This window comes from Myxine glutinosa, unplaced genomic scaffold (genome assembly GCF_964187855.1).
Source record: "Myxine glutinosa unplaced genomic scaffold, kmMyxGlut1.1 SCAFFOLD_1678, whole genome shotgun sequence".
Lineage (NCBI taxonomy): Eukaryota > Metazoa > Chordata > Myxini > Myxiniformes > Myxinidae > Myxine > Myxine glutinosa.
The window spans coordinates 56,340-78,428 of NW_027617773.1; the positions used below are offsets into that span (position 1 = coordinate 56,340).

Sequence of the window (22,089 nt, forward strand, 5' to 3'; positions counted from 1 at the left end):
TTCAACGTTTTCTGTGAATTATATGTCATCATTGTGAGATTATTTTGGATTTTTTTTTTTGAAATGATTTTTATATTTAAAAAAACGGCAAAAAAGCATCAGAACAGCTGTGAAAAAGCATCAAAACAGCAGTGAAAAAGCATCAGAACAGCAGTGAAAAAGCATCAAAACAGCAATGTAAAAGCATCAAAACAGCAGTAAAAAGCATCAAAACAGCATTCGATATATTTTCACTTTTAGGTTTTGGCTAACTCGCTCGCGAACCTGACGAAGATCCTGAGCGAGGATCGCTACGCTACGCTACGTTATGCTAATGCTACGTTAGTTACGCTACGTTATGGCTAAAAATATGGATCTAAAGATGAAAGAAAAAAAAACCTATGTGGTGTGAATGGCAATGTTCCTCGCTGAAATGTGAAAAAACGCAATCGCTTTTCGCTCTGAATTACATGTGAACGCGTAACTGTGAGATTATGGCGGCAAGGATGGAACATCATGTGATCGCTCTGAGCGAATCAGCGCACTGCTCTGCCACCGGCTCAGATTCCGTGTATAATATTCCTCGCTACGTTACGCTACATTCACTACGTTATGGCTAAAAATATGGATCTAAAGATGAAAGAAAAAAAAACCTATGTGGTGTGAATGGCAATGTTCCTCGCTGAAATGTGAAAAAACGCAATCGCTTTTCGCTCTGAATTACGTGCGAACGCGTAACTGTGAGATTATGGCGGCAAGGCTGGAACATCACGTGATCGCTCTGAGCGAATCAGCGCGCTGCTCTGCCACCGGCTCAGATTCCATGTATAATATTCCTCGCTGAAATGCGCTGAGGTAAATATGAATAAAAAATATGGATCTCGTCAAATATTTTTAGGTAGGCCATGTCCTTCCCAGGCTCAATGGCCATGTCTATGCCAAATATCAAGCACGTGAGCCTCTCTGTTTAGGAGTCTATCGGTAACATTACACACACACAAACTGTGTTTTATATATATAGATTTACAAGAAGGAGAAGAGGAAACGAAATAATGTACAGGATAGGAAGAGGAAGAAGAAGAACACAGGGCAGCCTTAAACAGTCTTATTCTTAATACACAGGACAAACATACACACTCACACAGGGATTGTAGATGGTTGATGGTCACCAACGAGTCCAGGCTCCAGCCCGGCTCCGATCCAGGCTCCGGTCCAGCGGGCGAAACCCGGCAGGCAGCTTCATGTGTAGTTGGAAAGCGACCGGACAATTATATAACGGGGGGAAGGCTGGTGTGCTGCGTACGTAATATGCGTACTATTCACGCCAAACGCCCCCTCTCCAATGTCCTCTTAATCAGCGCGCTGTATATCTCTTCACAAAGGTGCGCTCTCCCGATAAGTCCTGTTTAACAACGCGCATTTCCCAGCAAGTCCTTTACAATGCCAATCGTATGACGCAGTTCTCCAAGTCCCCCGAAAGGGCTTTGCGTTCGCGCTTATATAACGCAACCAAGCGATCGCTCCGCGAGCCCCAAAGCCACGCCTGTCGGCGATGTCACTTCAGTCCTGGTTGGCTGGTTATCGCTTACCGGCCACGCCCTGATGGTGGGTTGACGTGGCCACACCTTCTTCCTGGCGCTCCGCCACCTTTCTCGGGCCTTGCCTCGTGGCTTATGGCAGCATTGAGCGAGCGCTAAGGCAGCTGCTGCTGGCCGAGGAACGTAACACTTGGGAGGGGCCCATGAGGCAGACTGGAGGGCGCGTAATGGCGTCGCTTAGAGAGGGAGGCTGACAAAATGAACGGAATGGGCCGACTTCTTATTTGATTGACACAACGCAGATTCAACTATTGGAAACACGGCCTTACCTATACACATACTAATGAAATAACTGAAGTCCTATGGTGGCCTACGTGTTGCTTGTGGCCTAACTATGGGGTGCAACCTTTAACCTTTTAATGTCATATTTATTTACAAGAGTGTGGGTTCTCAAAACCGCAATAGTATAACTAAAACCTCAAAATGTCAAAAACACAGCGCATGGTTCATAGCAAAGGTTTCTCAGGGTGTGTGCCATTCAGACATTGCAAGAGACTATGCAGCAGATCTTGAAAATATTTATTTGCAATCGAAAGAATTGGATTCTCATTTTTAATGCAAATGATTTCTGCTGCTCCAGATTGACACACTCGGAGCACGATGGCGGAATCATGGAGCACTGACACAGCCAACCTCACATGTGGACCCAACATCTCCAATTATCTGTTGCTCATGAACGACACCACAAAGTGTCCGATCTATGTTTATCATGCATTGATATTTTTCCCCTCAGTCTTACTTTGCATCTTCGGAGCAATTGGAAACAGCCTTTTGTTGTTTGTTCTTTGTCGATTTCTGAAGCCATGGATTGTGGCAAATGTTTTTATAGCAAACCTCGCCCTGGCCGACTTGCTTTTCATCATAAGTGTCTTCAAACATTTGGTGATTATTTGGTTGTGGGATGTACAATGGTATAACAGCATGGTGCATTTTAGATCCATGTATGAACAAAACGGCATGCATATATTTATCATAGCAACGAATGAAAATGCCAGCATCTTTTTCCTTATGTTCATGACCATAGACCGTTACCTTGCTATAGTCCACCCGCTGCAATCACGCATGTGGCGTACACCATTCCGTGCAAAGGTCTGCGCCATCTTGATTTGGCTGGGAGCCTTAATAGCTGCGTTGCCAACAATATCGTTCGATTGGATCATGTTTACGGTCTCGTTAATTGAAGTGTTTGGGTTCCTCCTTCCACTTACAGTCATTGTGATCTGCTACATCCTGGTCGTGAAGAGCATCCGAAACTCACGCAGCTTTCACAGCAGAAAGCATAGCAATGAGAAAACGATGAGGCTCATAGTTTTCACTGTAGGGGCATTTGTTGTTTGTTGGTTACCAATACACCTCAGCCTCTTGTGGATACTTTTCAATAGATTTCACTTGCCAGATATACACAATCATCTGTTGGTTTTGCATTACTTGAACATGATGCCGGTTGTCAACAGCTGCATAAACCCATTGCTGTACGGGTGTTTTGGGGAAAACTTTCGTCAAGGGTTTAGGCGATTGCTGTTGTGCCGAGGACCGAAAAAAAACAAAAAAAGGTGGACAGGTACCTCCAGCATGATCGAAAATCCCCAACACACGTGTACGAGTAGGTTTCCAGATGATTGCTTGTCTCATGAGCTAAGAAATATGGATGCCAATGATCACCGCATGAACAGCATATAGGATACACCAAGCAGGGTTATAGCATGTAAAAGTGTTTGCATTTACTATCGAGAGTAGGCTAATGGAAAAACCCACATGCATTTGAAATGTTCTATATTGTGAAGGAACAGTCAAGTCAAATTTGTTATTGCTATATAGACAAGAAATCTGCATTTGAAATCAAAAGATGAACATGAGGCAAGAGTACAGGTCATCTTTTATTTATTGGTACTTATATCGATATATGTTTTACCATTGTAGAACAATAGCACCTTTTATGTTCAGTTCCCCATTTTAGGTTAGCATAAGTATCTCTTAAAGCCTTTCAATGTCTGAGTTTCCACCCGTTTCCGAAGAGTTATTCCGTGCTCCCAAGCCTCTCTGTTTGTGCACTTTGCCACGTCTTCCAGCAAGTAAAGAGAACGTGTTGTGTTCATTCCGGGGACAAAGTACCAGCAAGCCCATTGATGATCCATTGTTTAATAATCATCGTCTGCTGTGTTCGAGATTGTGTTATCGCTGTGTCATGTCCATGTTCTGCATTAAATTATTTCAAATTCCGACGTGTGTGTGTGTGTGTGTGTGTGTGTGTGTGTGTGTGTGTGTGTGTGTGTGTGTGTGTGTGTAGGGGTTTCGACACCTTTCCTGAATTGACCAATTTGGATAATTGTGAACCCCTGGACGGAAATAAATTCGTGTATTCCCTTTGTTTTGCATTTCACACGTGCCCAGACACACATGAGAAATGAAGCTCATCACATCACCGCTCGGATGGCTCTTTGTCCAAATAAAGCTTGAGCTGGCTATCCACAGGATATCAACTGCCGGCATGTAAAGTTCTGGTCTTTTATCGCTTGCACTTTTCGGTGGTTGCCATCCACATGAGTATATACACATATATGTATGTATATATATATATATATATATATATATATATATATATATATATATATATATATATATATATATATATATATATATATATATATATATATATATATATATATATATATATATATATATATATATATATATAATCTGTGCAGCGTCTGTCCTGTCCTGTGTTGTCTTGTCACTGAACTACTTTCTCAAACTTTTGTGAAATCGTACCAAACTTCTGGTATGCACATATCTCTCCCGTCGGTATGTCCTAAGGGTATTTCTTTTGAAAAATGTTCAATTTTTTTTTTTTTTTTTTGGAATTCTTTTGGGGAAATTTTTTTTTCAACTTTAATTGTTTATAAAATGTGATATCACGTATATTACAAATACATTTGTGCAAAATAATTGTTTGAATTATGAGTGGTTTAAACCACGACAAAACGGCAACTCGGGTACAGTCATTTATCTATATATCTACACACCTGGGCAGTGTCTGTGTTGTCACTTAACGACTCCCTCAAACTTTTGTTTCCGTGGTTGTGAAGTGTTTTTAATAACGTTGTGGTGGTTTTTGAATCACGTGGTGGTGAGGTATTTTGAATTATGTGGTGGTGATGTTTTTAAATGACGTGGTGGTGAGGTGTTTTTAAATCACATGGTGGTGAGGTGTTTTTATTTACGTGGTGGTGAGTTATTTATAATTACGTGGTGGTGAGGTGTTTTGAATTACGTGGTGGTGAGGTGTTTTGAATTACTTGGTGGTGAGGTGTTTTTAAATGACGTGGTGGTGAGGTGTTTTTAATTTCGTGGCTGTGAGGTGTTATTTTACGTGTTTTAGGGCTGTGAGGTGTTTTTTTTACATGTTTTATGGCTGTGAGGTGTTTTTAATTTTGTGGTGGTGAGTTGTTTTTATTACGTGTTTTATGGCTGTGAGATGTTTTTATTATGTGTTTTATGGCTGTGAGGTGTTTTTAATTTTGTGGTGGTGAGGTGTTTTTATTTTGTGTTTTATGGCTGTGAGGTGTTTTTATTACGTGTTTTATGGCTGTGAGGTGTTTTTATTACGTGTTTTATGGCTGTGAGGTGTTTTCATTACATGTTTGAAGGCTGTGTTTTTTTTTATTTCGTGGTGGTGAGGTGTTTTTATTACGTGTTTTATGGCTGTGAGGTGTTTTTAATTTCGTGGTGGTGAGGTGTTTTTATTATGTGTTTTATGGCTGTGAGGTGTTTTTAATTTTGTGGTGGTGAGGTGTTTTTATGACGTGTTTTATGGCTGTGAGGTGTTTTTATTACGTGTTTTATGGCTGTGAGGTGTTTTTATTACGTGTTTGATGGCTGTGAGGTGTTTTTATTACGTGTTTGATGGCTGTGAGGTGTTTTCAATTTCGTGGTGATGAGGTGTTTTTAATTTTGTGGTGGTGAGGTGTTTTTATTACGTGTTTTATGGCTGTGAGGTGTTTTACATTACTTGGTGGTGAGGTGTTTTGAATAACTTGGTGGTGAGATGTTTTGAATTACGTGGTGGTGAGGTGTAATCGTCCCAAACTTCCAGTCTGCACCTACCCCTCCCCTATGTGTATACTGAGGGGTTCTTTCTTGATTAAAAAACATTCAACCTAAATCTTCAACCTAAATTGCCTATAAAAATGTAATATCACAAACACAACAAATACATTTGTGCAAAGCAATTGTTTGTATTATGATTGGTGTAAATCATGACAACACAGCAACTCAGGTACAGTCATTAGCCTCAGCTAAAATAAGCCAGTTCCTCTGCAACGACGCTTGGCTCGGCTCGCTGCGCTCGCCTCACCAAGCTAGTATATATATATATATATATATATATATATATATATATATATATATACTGTATATATATATATACTAGCTGGGGCTACCCAGCACTGCCCAAGGAGGGTAGGTGGGGAGGTGGGAAGGTGTAGGAGGAATACCCGGTGCTGCCCAGCTGGTTAAGCTTTCCTGGGTAGTGGTTTCGGGACATGTTAGACATTGAAAAGCTATGGGGCTATTGGCCTCATGGGCTGGCTTTTGCCTGTGGGCTGGCGGTAGAACTGCCTGACTCCTCTTTCCCAATATACACTTCATAGCGACCTTTTTTGACATCAAAACTTATGTCTAGGCCAATGGGTGGTACCCGAAAACTTTGCCCAGATTCTTAAGTATCTAATGCCTATGGCTGGGGCCTCCGAGTAGAGGAAAAATGTTGTTCCTGGACCAACCCTATTTCTCCATTCACTTACATGTAAATTTTCCTCTCCCCCTCACTTTTCTTCATTTCCCCTTCACACCTCTATTCCTACCCCCCTTGGTCTTATGGACCTTTTACTGTTAATATCATTGATCATTGTTGTTCAGTCTCTAAACCACTCAAACATCAATCCTACAAATATTTGTTTATGCGTAGGAAATAATTTAATTCTCTATTTATTCTCTACTCACTCATACCAAAGTTGATTACACCTCCACTCTTTAGTCTGGTTGATACTTGGTTGTATCATTTATATAATAGTAAAAGGGACGACATTAACCATACTCAAACCGTTTCTCATTAATCCCTCACTTTTGAGAAATGACATGTTGTATAACTTGGATCCCTTCCCAGAATTATTCATTGTCTTGTTTCCTGTTTTTCACACACACACATGCCCTGAGTTTCCCCGAAACAACGACAGGCAGTTTGAGTTTCAATGCCCTAAACACATTATAAAAAGCTGTGTTCAGTTCGTTGTGAAACTCTTGCGAATCGACGAAGATGAGCATCAACTTGTCTTATTCCAGTCTTTCCTCTGATGAAGAATATATAAACTCACCAGGATATTGGTAAGTTTCATTTGGTATTAAACACTGTTAATGAGAGCTTTGTATGTGATTAATTATATAACTAATTATTTATTTTTTCTCTATTACAGCAATGCGAATGACCTTCATGAGGAATGGATTATTTTAAATGAGGTCCTGGCAGAATTTCAAGTTGTTTCTCAAGAGTTTCACAACGAACTGAATACGGGTTTGAACAACCTGCCTCCCAGATGGAGGTCTCTGAATGAATTCAATGTTTCACCGTTCTTAAAAGATTCATGTGGAAGGTATGATACAAAATAAAATACGTTGATGTTAAATGAGGCTGCCTTAGAATGTGTGTGATGTTTTGTCTGGCTTCCTTCAGCGCAGTAATTTCTATTTTTTTAAAAAATTTGTCTGTAGTAATAACCTCGAAGAAGACACAGACGAGATGTTGTCTCTTGTTCAAAACCACTATCAGAGTCTACCCCTAGTAATTCATTATTCATCTCTCTGACTGGCACCAATAAACGGGAGCTTCACGTCTTCCACCCTTGTCTTCACGCTGTTGAAACCAAAGCATTCAGAATCATTGGAATCTCCCGCGATGAAGCTAACTCCAAGGGCCTCTCACTCACTCACCGCAGGCAGGTTGGTGGTCTTTCTGTCTTCTACCGACTCCTCTCTGGCCTTGCCCCCCCAGCTCTCTCTGGGCTCTGTCCAGCAAATATTCCTACAGGTCGCACAAGATCTGCCTGCAACCCTCTTATGGCTAAACTGCCAAAATCAAGACTCTCTGCTCACCTTCACTCCTTCATTCCTCTTTTCTCCCACCTCTGGAACAAACTCCCCCACTCTCTTCAATCCCACTCCACCCTCCAGGTCTTTAAAACAGCTGTTCACCACCATCTCTTATCTTCCCCCATCCAAAACCTTGATCTTTTCTATCCCCGCTAATTTCACCCCAATTCCACTTTTTTGAAATACCAACTTCTGTCCTGGAAGTCCTTGGTGTTGGTGTCCTTGTGTTTTATACTTCTCCCACCCCCCCCCCCCCCCCGTTCCCACGCCTCCTCCCCCCAAGCCCTCTCCCTCCCACACATCTCCCTCCCACACATCTCCCTGCTCTTAAATGTTGTGTGCTCTCCAAGTGTTTGTGTGCCTCCGCTTCTCTTGTCTTCCGCTCCCTCTTTTTATATATTTTGTTTGTCTGGTTGATTTGTTTGTGAAGTAAATGTCAGCTCTTTCATGAGCCTCGATTCAGTCTACAACAAAAAAAATTAAAAAAAGCTGACATTTATTTATTTATTGACAGTACGATGTATCTTTTAATCATTTCTCCTCATGTTTTTTCTTTCTTTTTTTAAACGGAATATAACACCTCAAACAAACCCTTCATTAACAGAGATGAGAGTTGAGATCGATGACCACAACCTCGAAGACCACAACTGTGATTGGGATTATTTTGAGATCCCAAAGAGTGGTTTTTTACTCCCAACCTGTGATTTTTTTAATTTTCAACTCGACGGCCTTGACACCAAGCTCGATTTTTTAGAGGTATGGTTTATTTATTATATATCCTCATTCACTTTACCTTCTCCTTGCTCCACCCTATATTAATATTTTCTCTCCCCTCTTGTCTTAAACAGAAAGAGATTCAAAACCTAAATACATCTGGTGTCTTTGACTTGTGCTGGGAAGAAGCTGATGGCTTGTGCTGGGAAGAAGCTGATGGCTTGTGCTGGGAAGAAGCTGAATGTATACCTCAAGAAAAACGTTTTAATAATATAAGGATTTTTATGTTTTCAATATTATATGATTACTAGCGGGGTCACCCGTGGGAATCCCACGGGCATGGATGTGTGTGACATTTCGACATATTGAGTTATATGCTGCACATTCATTTTTACAAAATGGTTACTGGCAAGTCATCAGATCCAGAAATGGTGTGAATTTAGTTATTTCACATAATATGTGACCCCTCACTCCTCTCCACCTGACACTCTCCTGTCTCCACCTGACACTCTCCTGTCTCCACCTGACACTCTCCTCTCTCCACCTAGCACTCCTCTCCTCTCCAAACCCTCACATCCCTCTCCTTTCCAATCCCTCACCTCTCCAATCCCTCACACTCCTCTCCTCTCCAATCCTTCACACGCCTCTCCAATCGCGCCTCACACTCCTCTCCAATCGCGCCTCACACTCCTCTCCAATCGCGCCTCACACTCCTCTCCAATCGTGCCTCACACTCCTCTCCAATCGTGCCTCACACTCCCCTCCAATCACTCCTCAATCTACGGCTATTATAATATAGATATTTGCTTTGCCTACAATTATTTAAATCTTAATTATAAAAAGCGAATAAAGGAAAAAAAAAGGGGGAAGTGCGTCCCCTGCCAATGATCCTCCATCCCCGTCATCCCACCCCTCCCCTCCCCTTGTGTGTGTGGGGAAGGTGGGGGTGGGATGAGGGGGGTGGAGAATCAAGGGTGGGGGTGCACGAAGGGGTGGGGGATGATGGGTGTGGTCTGTGTGGTCTGTGGGCTTGGTCTGTGTGGGCGTGGTCTGTGTGGGTTATGATTTTTTTTTTGTTTACTAGTAATTAAATTAACGAATCTGGGTGGGGTGGATAAAAGTTGTTGGTTGTTGGTTGTTGGTTGTTGTTTTAAACCATTACCAAGCCATAAAAGTTTAAACCAAGCCATTAAACAACAACCATGTAAAAGATGGTTGTTGTTTAATGGCTTATCAGCTTTGTTTTTTGTAATTCTTGTGAGTAAAATGAACCCAAGATTTCTTCCCCATTTAAATCATATAATTTGTAGGTCCAAGGGACTGTATCCATGACATCAACGATTTTAAATAATTCATTAGTCCATTTTGTTGTATAACCTTTCTCAAAATGGCTTTTCCATCTGTATATCCTTACACTATCACCAGCTTTGAACTTGGGTTTTCTCAAATTAATCTCCTTTTCATATTCTAATTTTGTAAATGATTCTGACGGTTTTGATTTTGTTGATGAATGAACTGTATTATTGTAATTATCTACAATATCCTGAATTAAATATACCCATTGTTGAGAACCGAGTTGTGTGAATTTTTTACATAATCTATCTTTCAAAGTGCGATTAAAACGCTCAATAACAACTGCCTTTCCTTCATTAAAGGTGCTGTATAATTTAATACCCTCCCGCTTAAGAAATTTCATAAATATTTTGTTATATAACTCTGTTCCCTCATCAGTCCATAACTTCTTTGGTTTCCTTTTATCCCTATCAAATATTAGCTTAAAGCCTATCATTAAAGTATCACCCTTTTTGTTTTTTAAAGGAACAACCCAGGCAAATTTACTCCTCAAATCAAAATTTTTTTTTTTTTTTTGTATACTGAATCAAGGCTCGTGAAAGAGCTAACATTTATTTCACAAACAAATCAACCAGACAAACAAAATATACAAAAAGAGGGAGCGGAAGACAAGATGGGGAGAGAAGGGGAAGCACACAACCACAACATTTGAGAGCAGGGAGAAGTGTGGGAGGGAGAGGGCTTGGGGGCAGGAGGCATGGGAAGGGGAGGGGGTGGGGGAGGGGAGAGGTATAAAACACAAGGGGACCGAAATTAGCGGGGGTAGAAGCATACCTGTATCCCCTATCATTATTCAATTCAATTAAATCGGCGGACCAGATGTGGTCGGTGTCTTTCCTTCTTTTAAACTTTGTGATTATAGGTTTATGTAATTCATCAGCCAAAAGCTCCTCAGTCTTGATGACATCATTAGAGCTTAATAGTTTTTTGAGGGTGAATAACCAAGACCAAGTTTCAATTTAGCACTTATCATTTTTTTCACAATAAACCTATCAACTTTCTCTCTCAACATAGGATTTCGTATTAAAGACAAATTATACAACATTTCTCTGTCTGCTTCATGTTTTTCATCCAATGTAGTGGTATTCCCATAAGCAATATCATGTTTCATACACACTTCATCAACCCTATTTATAGGTTTAGACCAAGGTTTAGGATTGTCAGCCTCATCTAATCTTTTAGCCAAGTTTGTTCCTGGACCACAGAAAGAATACCCTGGAAGGTGTAATTCCCCTGGAATTCCAGTTGTTGTAAATTTACTTTCTGACAGAAACTTTTGTATGTCTCCTCCACTTTTAGGAAAGATGAATTGGCACTTTTTAGAGCCACACACTTGACATATTCCTTTTTGATAAACTCTATTATTTTTAGCTTTAACATAAGAGATATTTTTAGATTTGGTTTTCTTTTTACATTTGAGACAATAACTCATATTTATTTATGAGAAAAAGTCCTACATAGTGCCAAAACCTTTTTGGTTTTCAACATATACATTTCGATCTTTCTTTTTAAAACATAAAGAATCTTTAGAAATGTCTTCACTCTCTCTTCCATTTATTTACAAATAAAACTAACCAAAATCAATAACCCCAACATCATCAACCATGTAATCTTTTCCTTCTTCTTTATCCCCACTTTCTCGTTTCAATCTCCTCCCTGAAAGTGAAGACATTGACGTCGTTATTCTTGAAAATAATATTTCCATTAGACTTTTCATTTCTTTATTTTTCTCTTTGGTACGTTGAGATTGATTTATTTGCTGTAATACATTCACTCTTTTATTAATCTCGCTGATTTCCATCTTTTTATATTTTTCCTCCCTCTCTCTTTCCTCCCTTTCCTCCTTCTCCTTTTTCTCTCTTTCCTCCCTCTCCTCCTTCTCCTTTTTTCCCTTTCCTCCTTCTCCTTTTTCTCTCTTTCCTCCCTCTTCTCCTTCTCCTTTTTTTCCCTTTCCTCCTTCTCCCTTTTCTCCCTCTCCTCCTCCTCCTCCTTTTTCTCCCTTTCCTCCTTCTCCTTTTTCTCTCTTTCCTCCCTCTCCTTTTTCTCACTCTCCTCCTTCTCTCTTTTCTCTCTTTCCTCCCTCTCTTCTTCAACTCCTTCCTCATCCCTTGCTACTCTTGAGTTTGAGCCCCAAAGAATATTATACATATATTCATCTGGATTTTGAGATATTCTTGTATCTAATGATTTTTTGCATAATAGGATACCAATAAGATTTGTTGATGATTTCTAAAAGAGTTTTATATTTCATAACTTTGAGAAGTTCATTTTTATTTAATATTTTAATCAAGTCTCTATTTATGGGTTTAGCAATATCAGTATAAGGCCAGTTTTTAATTGCAAAATTCCCATATATATGCTCCAATTCATAAGGTATGTAATACCGAGCACCCTTTTCTTGTAGGTATCCCTGAATACAAAAATTATAATTCTCTTGTAGTCTTCTTCCTGCCATTTATGTATCAGAAATATATGTGAGATTAATATTATGCCAGGTAATACCACCCCATCTTCCCACTACCAAATCGGTTTGTATTCCTCGGCTTTCTATCTTTATCTCATTACCTTCCTTCTTTGTCATACAAACCATCGCTATGCTATCATATTTTTTATTTATTTCCTAACTCGTGTATTTGTTGTTTGCTAATTGTACTTCCACATAACTCCTTGTCCTCACCAAGCGGATAATATTCTTCTTTACGAGACATTAAAATCATGTAGGTCTTCTAAGTTTATTTAAAAAAACCAATTATACCCTAAATCCGGCATATCATACCCCCACTTATCTATTCGCATGTTAACTATATCTCCTTCTTTGTAAAATTCAATTGTAAGCAGATAGTTAAATTTAATGAGGAAAGGTGTATGGTCTGTATAACCAGGTGTTGTGGTTGTAAATTTTACTTGTTTAACAAAACGTGCTTTTTTCTTTTGGAATATATATTGCGATGAATCACTTAATCTCACCAAGTCATTCACGTCAGTAGGACCCGGATAATTGATTAATTTATAAGTATTCTTCATATTAATATTTTTACTCATACTATCTTTTTGTCGTTCAGCCTGTGCCTTTGTATAATAATTTGATAAATCAATATCCTGAGGGGATTCTCCAAAGGTAGAACCATCTTTTCCAACATGTCATTTATATTAGATTAAAAATGACATCATAAAAATGTTCATTATTGTTGAGTTGAAATAATACATATAAACATAATTGACCACAACATTTAGAATTAATTTCTTGAACTTGAAATGTTTGATAAACACCATTCTGTAAGAATTGTATTACTTCAACAGGTGGTGGCATACCATAACTATCAAAATAATATTTATCCTGACTATTATGAATACAAACCCAATGAGAACCATTCTGTGTGTCTAAATTCATAATAATATTCTTTGTATTCTTGGACAACTTTGTTAATTCATCTCTCATACAGATTACGACATTATCAATTTTTAGTTTTTTACAATACTTAGCTAGTTCTATATTTGACGTTGTATTCTTTCCAAATTGTTTAAACCATTTATCCATTTATTTATGAGAAAGATACAATCCATTACCCCGTTTAGTTAGTTTAACACCTGCTAGAGGAAAGCATATCTCCAACTAACAATCTCGCTTTATCAGGTAGGCTTTCAAGCTTTTCAACAAAATCTACAATTACACCACTTCCACTAATTTGTTTCTCCAACTCCTTGTTATGTCTTTCCAATTCTTTTTGAACTTGTAGTTGTGCCTTCCTTTCGTTAGTGGTTTTTACCGCTGCTGAAATGCCTCTCGTCAAGGCTCCCGCCACACTTAAACCAGCAAATAAAGGTATTAGAAATGGAAGAAATCCTCCACACTTTTCCCTTGTTGAATATTTCTTTAACATAGGTTTTGACATTTTAATTTTAAGTGATCCAGCATCATTTAGTGTTTTAACCTGCTATCTTGTGAGTAAAACATCAATTCTTACTGCTCCTTTTCTTTGAATTGTATTAACATTAATATTACAAGGCTTTTGATTTTGAATACAAGATGTTAATTTATTAAGATTGATTTGATTAACATATACCCCAGTTGGTTCTTTCCTACTCATTTATTTATGAGAAAAAATCCATGTGATATTAATCATAACACCATTATCTGTATTAATCTGTAATTCTGTTTCTTCCAAAAGCAAACAATATACATCAACTTCTTCATTCTCTCCTCTTTCAATGTATAGAGAAGTATCCACTCTATTAGACTTTATAGTTTCCTTTTGAGAACTCAAGTCAATTGCATAGATCGTATAAAGTTTTTGAAACGCAACCATATCCAAAATAGGATCATTATTACCATTGCTTTCACACACCTTTTGGTAAGACTTGTAGGCTTCCACATAACCATTTTTTCCCCAATCAATTTCCAATCTATCTCACGGATAAAATGTGCCATCAAGAGAAACCCGAAGTTGTTTCACCTTAACATTATCACTCAGCGCATTATTCTTATCAGTACAGTCATCTCCATCTGGTTTCTTAAAAATGAGCCATATGTATCGTGGCTTTCCTTGAAGAACACCCAAATTCCAAGTGTAGGTAGTGTGTTCCAGTTTAACGTGTTGACATCTTCTTTTAAGGTATGATACATTTAGCGGGGTCTTTGAGTTAAGTCTTCTATTCAACATCTCTTCCGTTTTAAGATTAGGAGTATATTCACTAATATACCAACACAAATCATTAATAACAAATTTATTATTATCACCAAAAGCATTTTCAGCCCCAAAAAGCAATCTATTTACATTATCATTCCTTTGGAGTTGAAAGCTAATTTTAAGCCCATACAAAACTTTATCATAATCACAAAATCCAAATATACCTTTAAGAGGTACTGCTACGGTAAAACTATTCTCTGCATTTGTTTCATCATTATACATTGCCTTCCTTTGACTATAACCAGGGTCAGCATTTGTTCCCGTTGACATATCAGGAATAAAACCTTCAACAGCTCCCTTACCCATTCTATCACTAAACGAATATAGTGTAAATTTCATCATTTCAGATGTAGCAGAGACATAATCAATCGCTTCAACCTCTTGTGTTCCAATATACAGGCGGACACTATCAAACATTTTCCAGAAGAAATCATTTACGAGTGTAGCATTAGTGTTATTCGCAGCCTTAGTGAATTTAAATTTACACAGCAAGAAACTATCAGCTAGATTCCAGTAAGTTTGTTGATTATTTATTTCAAAACTTTTTGGTCCGTTTGAATTCCAGTCTGTTCCTGGTATAGCATTTACCTTAAAATAATCTTCCTTTTTAGTGGAGTTTGAAATGATAATCGTATCATCCAAATCATAGATACTATCAATCGCTTCCATACTTGTATTTATATGACATTAAAATCGTTGAAACCCTGACCCAAGTATTTGAATGATTTTTTGTCGTTCTTGTGAAGATAGTTGAGTTTTGCCTTTTTTTCATTTCTTTGATTGATTGTAATTTATGAGACTCCTTTTGAGCATCTTTTATACTCTTTATAGCACCCGCAACTGAGCCCACGGCAGAAGCAGTTGAACCAATTAGGTCTTTATCTTTAAGAATGGTTGAACCAATACCCATTAGAGTATCAATTATCCCATCTCCTTTATTTCTGAATTGATGTCCTACACCCCGTTGTCTCTTAGGTTTATAGTATCCTCTACCAAGAAACATACCTTCACCCTTATAGTATGGTGAAAGGAACATCCCATCCCCTGTAATTATTTTATATTTTCCCAACTCGTGTTTCCTCACAATAACCATTATTTATTTATTGAAAAACTTCACGTAGGTGAATTCTGATGGATATAATTTCTTCATTAAAGGAAATCATACGATTATCTTGATCGATTATCCTAAAATTTACTCTGTATATGGTTTTTCCTGACACAGGTAAATAGACAAGATTTTTTGGTTCCATATTAAAATTATAACCAATCGGGGTTGAGTATGCGCTGAATGAAAATATTGTATTTGTTCTTATTCCATCGTTATAAGCACCATCAATCAAATCACAATGAATTAATACTGAATTTATACCGGAGGATATTTGAATGACATTATCACTGTAAAACGTACCGTTAGTTTCAATCTTTTTTGAAGAGAAACCCAATAGCTCTCTGAACGAATTTTCAATGGTGAAATGAACTTTATAATTATTTTTAAGTTTAATAGTTGATTTTGAAGTGTGTTTTTGAATATCTATTACAATATTTTTTGGTTCATCACCTTGTTCTTTCATAAGGCGAGAGACTTCAGAAGATATTTGAGAAATCTCGTAAGCTCCGGGTGAAATGGTTATAGTTTTATATCCACTTCCTGGATTATAACTAAACTTGTTGTTTTTCTCTGTGATATTAAACAAGGTATTATAAGTTTCCATTGACAACAAAGAAGCCTCATATTCTCTTGTGGGGTTAAGTTTTTTTTTTTTTTTTTTTGTATACAAGATCGAGGCTCGTGAAAGAGCTTACATAAATCACACAATTAATCACACAAGTTGTCGTGGGTAAGGGAATGAAGCTGTGTAATCACTCGTTGTGAAATCAAAACTAAGAATTGTGCTTCTCATCTTATTTAATATGTAATAAAATATCTTTGTATTGACATTTATTAATTATTTTCATGTTCATCAACTGATCTAAAATGGCTGAGGCTTCATTAAAACAATTGTTGTTTTCAGCCTACTTACTACCTAACAACAATAATAGCCTATTAACTAATTGTGATGGGTCATTTGGAAGAAAACTAACACCTGAACCAAGCTTACTTAAAGCATCAATAATATGTTTCTCCTTCTCATTCTTCTTACTTTTACCAGCAACAGAAACTCTATAATCAAGTGAGTTTAGTAAATCAATATATACCCTATCTTCCGCATTTTCCATATCAAGCGGTTCATCAAAATAAGGTGAATTAGTATATCCATCTTTTGTTAGAAGAAACATTAATCTTGGAGTTAATTCAACATTTGGTTGAGCAGAACTTAAGAACACCCATTTATCATTAAATATCAATAACTTTTCTTTCACAAGATAGAACTGTGCTGGTTCTTCTGTTGGAATGAGACCTGCTCTGGTTTTTGAATCCGCTGAATATTCATTGTTTTGAAGAGCTTCCACAACATAATTAGGGGGTTGATTTACCTCAAGTTTCCGAAATAATCCTTCATCATCATATTCTAATTCTCCAAGCTCTTGCTCTGTCATTTGACTAAAATCTTTGAGCATTTGAAGTTTTTTCGGAGTAAATTCTATCATGGGAACTGTAGGTGAAATCATTTGTTGAGTTTTTAAAAGTGGTTTAAAAAATTTCTCTTGTTTTCTTTCAAACGCTTCTTCACCCGTCAGTTTCTGTCTCCTTTTCTTCTTTATGTCTTCCTGTTGCTTTACAACTTTTGAAACCAACTCTTGATGTTCCTTAAACTTTCTTGCTCTTTCTTCGATATTCATTTTCTGTATTTATTTATTGAAAAATATCATTTACTGAATTGTAAAGGTCAATCGGAAAATTTTCCTTTTCTTTATCATTAAAGTAGATGTGTTCAAATAAATCCTTCTCTTTAAATATTTTTTCAAATTCTTTTTTAACATTAATACGAGTTGTTATTTCTTCTTCACTAATACTTGTATCTCTGCTTTTCATACGTTTGCGTTGAGTCTCCTCATCGATATCAAAACCGAATGATAAAATCTTAACTCCATCACCACACAAATGTTTAATAATTTGTCTCATTCCTTCAGGATTCGTTTCTAAAATCCCAAGGCTGTTAGATTTTAGTATATTTAACTCACTCTTACAATATGAATATTTTGTCGTACCAAGAGAGACCTCCACAAATATTTGACCTTCGTTCCTCAATCGCATATGTTCCTCCATTGAAATGTAGTAATAATCTTCACTTTCTACTTCTCCTGGTCGCATTGCTCTGGTTGTAGTACCTACAATACAAATCATATTTTGTATTGTAGGTACCACAATTTTTTTAAACGTTATTTTAAAAGTTTTTTAAATTTTTACATTTTTTAATTTTTTTTAAAACTTACAATCTTTTCATTTTTACTATTCAAGAGTTTAGATTTATGAAAGTTCTTTCCTGAAGCAGATTTACTCACAAGATTAATAATAATAGTTGCCATTTATGTGTGTAAAATATCAGTTAGTATCTCATCTTGTTTCACAACAATATATTTATATTTTCCAATCGTGTGTTTCATATAATTTTCAAATTCTTTTTTACTACATAACATAGAGCAATTATCTCTCCAAAAATTATTTACATCTTTTGAATTTAACTTAAATAAAATAAAAGTATTAGCATTGTTTTTATTGAGCACTGAGGGAGTTGAAAATATGACTGACTAAGATAAATACAATTACAAGAAGAATGTCTCCCTCTTGTATAGTATCCATTACTGTTTGGTTTCTCTCATTAACACAATCATCAAAGATAACGAGGTTCTTTTTTGATTTATCTAAATCTTGAGGTGAAGGTATATCATCCGTATTATCACTGAGAATACAAGTTATGGGTTTTGGTTTCGGTTTTGATTTCTGTGCATCACAAAATAATTGTATTATATCTTCAATATTATTAATCATTTAGTTTGTTTTGAAGTTTAAATAAACCGATAATGTCTTCCTTTTTAAGACCCGCATTAAAACCCTGTGAGAGTAGTTGATACTCAGGTTGAAAACTTGACTTTGTAAAAATTATTAAATTATCATAATCTAAAAAATTAGGACCAAGGAGCATCTTTAAAAGCAAACAGGTTTTTCCGCATCCGCTTGAACCAACTATTAGACATCTCAATGAATTTGGAAGATTTTTATGGTTATTAAATTTTATCTTATTTTCCCAAATGGGTAAAAAATCATTCATTTATATATTTTGAAAAAAGGAGATCTAACTTTTTTGGAGCTTTTTTAGAAACTCTATATTTTATCCTGAGTTGAGGTTTAATTTCAAAATAACCCATTATTTTATTTATATAGTATCTTGTATTAACATTTCCATTAAAATTATTTTGAATAATAAATATCATTAAACCCTTATACATTTCCTCAATACAAATAGTCTCTTCCCTTGTAAGAAATGGTGTATTATCATCATAATGCTTAACATTTATCTCTCTTATTCATCTTGTAAAGTAATTCATTTTAGGTGTAATCTTAAAATTATTATGTTCTTTTTTATATTTCTTTTCATTAATAATTAAAATTAAATCACAGAAAATACATTGTTTGTATGAACCCTCATTATTAAGCCCTATTCTATCACAACGGCGGCAGATTTCTAAATTATCATATAGAGAGTCTGGAAATTCTAAATCTCCTTCAGAATTTATCATATTTAAACAGTAAATTTTTACTTAAACGAAACGCAAGTTTATTAGTTAATAAATACAATGTTTCAAAGCACAAAAGACAAATTTCAATCAATCTCTACTTCGGTGGAAGATATAGAAAAATATGTCAAAGATGTTAAATTGAACAAAGATAAATATGGAAAGTTTTGGGTAAAACCAGTTATGGAAAATAACATGAGCCCCTCTATTTCATTTAAAGGAAGAGCTCTAACTATGCCTGGACATCCATGAAAGTAAATCTAACAAAAGTTTCTTCTCTACTCCTGGCAATTTATTCAAAGCTTGAAAAAGTGATCGGACGCGATACGAGTAGGGCTTTTAAAATAAATGATAAGACCATCAACAATACTCGTGGAGAAATTTGTATTTACTTTAATAATCCAAAGGGTGTAGATCTACGTAAAATGAATGATGTTAATATTTCTGGTGAAATGTCATTTCGTTCTATGATAGTTAGAGATTATTTAAAGATAACTTTTCATACAAAAAATGTAGAGATTGAATCCGTTAATGAAAGAAAGTATATTGGTATAGATGGAAAGGTTTTTTCTGCTAATTAAATATGAGTCAATACGATAGTGAAGATTTTACTATTTCATTGTGTGATAGTGATTCATTGAGTGATAGTATTTCAATGGACTCGGAAGATTTTACTATTTCATTGGGTGATCGTGATTCATTGAGTGATAGTGATTCAGTGTGCTCGTATGAGAGTAGCTTTATTGATGATGATTTTATTGTTGAATTTTGTGATGGTATTGATGATGATGATTTTAGTGTTGAGTTTAGTGATTAAAAAGCACTTTGTTTTTAGTATACCTGTAAAAAGGTGTTTTACTCAGTAAAAGCCTGTAAAAAGGCACTTTCTTCGAAGCACAGTTTCTTCTATAAGTGTTTTACTTTAAGCACAGTTTCATCTTTTTAAAAAACCTCGAAAAAGGTGTTTTACTTTAAGTATAATTTTGCTATATAAATATGGTTTATTGCGACGTTTGTGAACAAGAATATAAACAATACAAAAGGCACCTTAAAACTAACAAACACACATTTAATTTACTTCACCTACTATCTCCTATTCAGAAGGAAACAAAACACTGTTCTGTCTGTAATAAAAATATCCTCAAGAAAGGCTTCGAAATACATCTTAAAACAAAGCTACATTTATCAAATTTTATCACAACTAAAAACTATTTTGTGTTAGTTAATGGCGCTTTCAAAGGACATATTAAAATAAGAGTCTTTAACTTCAAACCTCCCGAACCAAAGTCTATAGTTGATGCTGTAGAAATAGTCAAACCTGCTGTTCAAACGTTGATTGAAAAACACTAAAATAAATGAAACCACTTAAATTTTATATTGGAGTAAAATTAGAAATGTCAAAAGATGGAGGAGTTATAGAATCACCATACATGAGAACTGAGCCATACTTTATATCATCATATCAAGATTTTAAAACAATGGGAGTCTATGATGAACTTATTAAACAAGAGCAAGATGTGGATAATTCAATCATAGGAAGTGGATTCAATATAGGAAAAATTATTTTCATTGACATTCATATTCTTAAATCAGATCCTCCAAAAGCTTCTTCTTACATTGATTTACCTAGTGTTATCAAAAATAGAAAAGCAGTTATCAATATCAAAAATAAAGATGATAAATGTTTTCTCTGGTCTATTCTAGCACATCTACATCCACAAGATACTCATGTTGAAAGAGTATCTCATTATAAAAAATATGAGAATACGTTGAATACAAAAGATCTAAATTTTCCAATGACATTAATATTTCAAATGACATTAATGACATTAATTGAAAAGATGAATAATTTATCAGTTAATGTTTATGGTCTAACAGAAACAAACAACGTTCTGGTTTTAAAACTTTCTGAAAATTATAAAAAAGATCAAACTCATATTAATCTTCTATATTTTAATTCAGAGGAAAATTCACATTATACATACATCAAAGATATTACAAAATTAATAAAACCACAAGTATGTAAAAGAACAAATAAAATATATATTTGTATGCGTTGTCTTAACTTCTTCCATACACAAGAAAGATTAGATAAACATTCAAATTATTGTGGTGATCATAAATCAACGGTAATCAATATGCCTAAACAAGGCTCAAATATCTCATTCAAAGATGAAAAGAAAACAATAAAACATCCATTTGTTATATATGCTGATTTTGAAAGTATTCTAGAAAAAATAGATACTGCTTCTCCAGATCCAAAACAAACATACACAAAGAAATATCAAAAGCATACTCCTTGTGGTTTTTGTTATTACTAGGACGTGCCCGTACGTGGGTGCCCGTTCCTTGCCAAAAAAAAAAAAAAAAATGTCTTCGCCCATGCATGCATGGGCGTGCCCATGGGCCCATGGGCGTGCCCGTAAGTGTGTGATGTGACCGTACAATGAATGTATCGTCCCGACGCCGCAGCTCGGATGGCGCTGCAGTTAATCGGGCCTGTATCGGCAGAGTTATTATAAACGTGTACTACAATCGATCGTACCTTACAGCATCTGCTCGCCACGTTCAGCATCAGTACGTCGTCACTATGACTATCCGTAAGTCCGGAAGTGACGTCCTCATTTGACTGTCCGGAAGGTCGCATATCGCGGTTACGATGAATCGCAAATTAGTTTTAATTAGTTTTAAAACATAGTTTAACGCCAACATAGTTTGCCAACGTGAAATAAATGAATACGCTCTCAAATGTGCCGTCCGAGGCAGAGTCTGTTCGCCACGTTCGGCACACGTGATAGCTCGCTGCTCTCTGATTGGTTGAATCGTTTTTTGGACATAGCTCGGTAACTAATTCTCCGATTAATATGAAACCTTGAAAAGGCACATCCTCAGGTCCCCAGCAATATACCTGGCAAGTTTCAAGTATATCGGACCCG

At 36.2% G+C, this 22,089-nt stretch overlaps 1 protein-coding gene across 1 annotated transcript; it reads left to right on the forward strand.

Moving 5' to 3' along the window:
* The first annotated feature begins 2,177 nt into the window (after positions 1-2,177).
* LOC137438387 (somatostatin receptor type 5-like) lies at positions 2,178-3,257 on the forward strand. Its single transcript, XM_068133505.2, has one exon. The coding sequence runs from the start codon at positions 2,178-2,180 to the stop codon at positions 3,255-3,257; it is 1,080 nt and encodes a 359-aa protein (XP_067989606.2).
* The last annotated feature ends 18,832 nt before the right edge of the window (positions 3,258-22,089 follow it).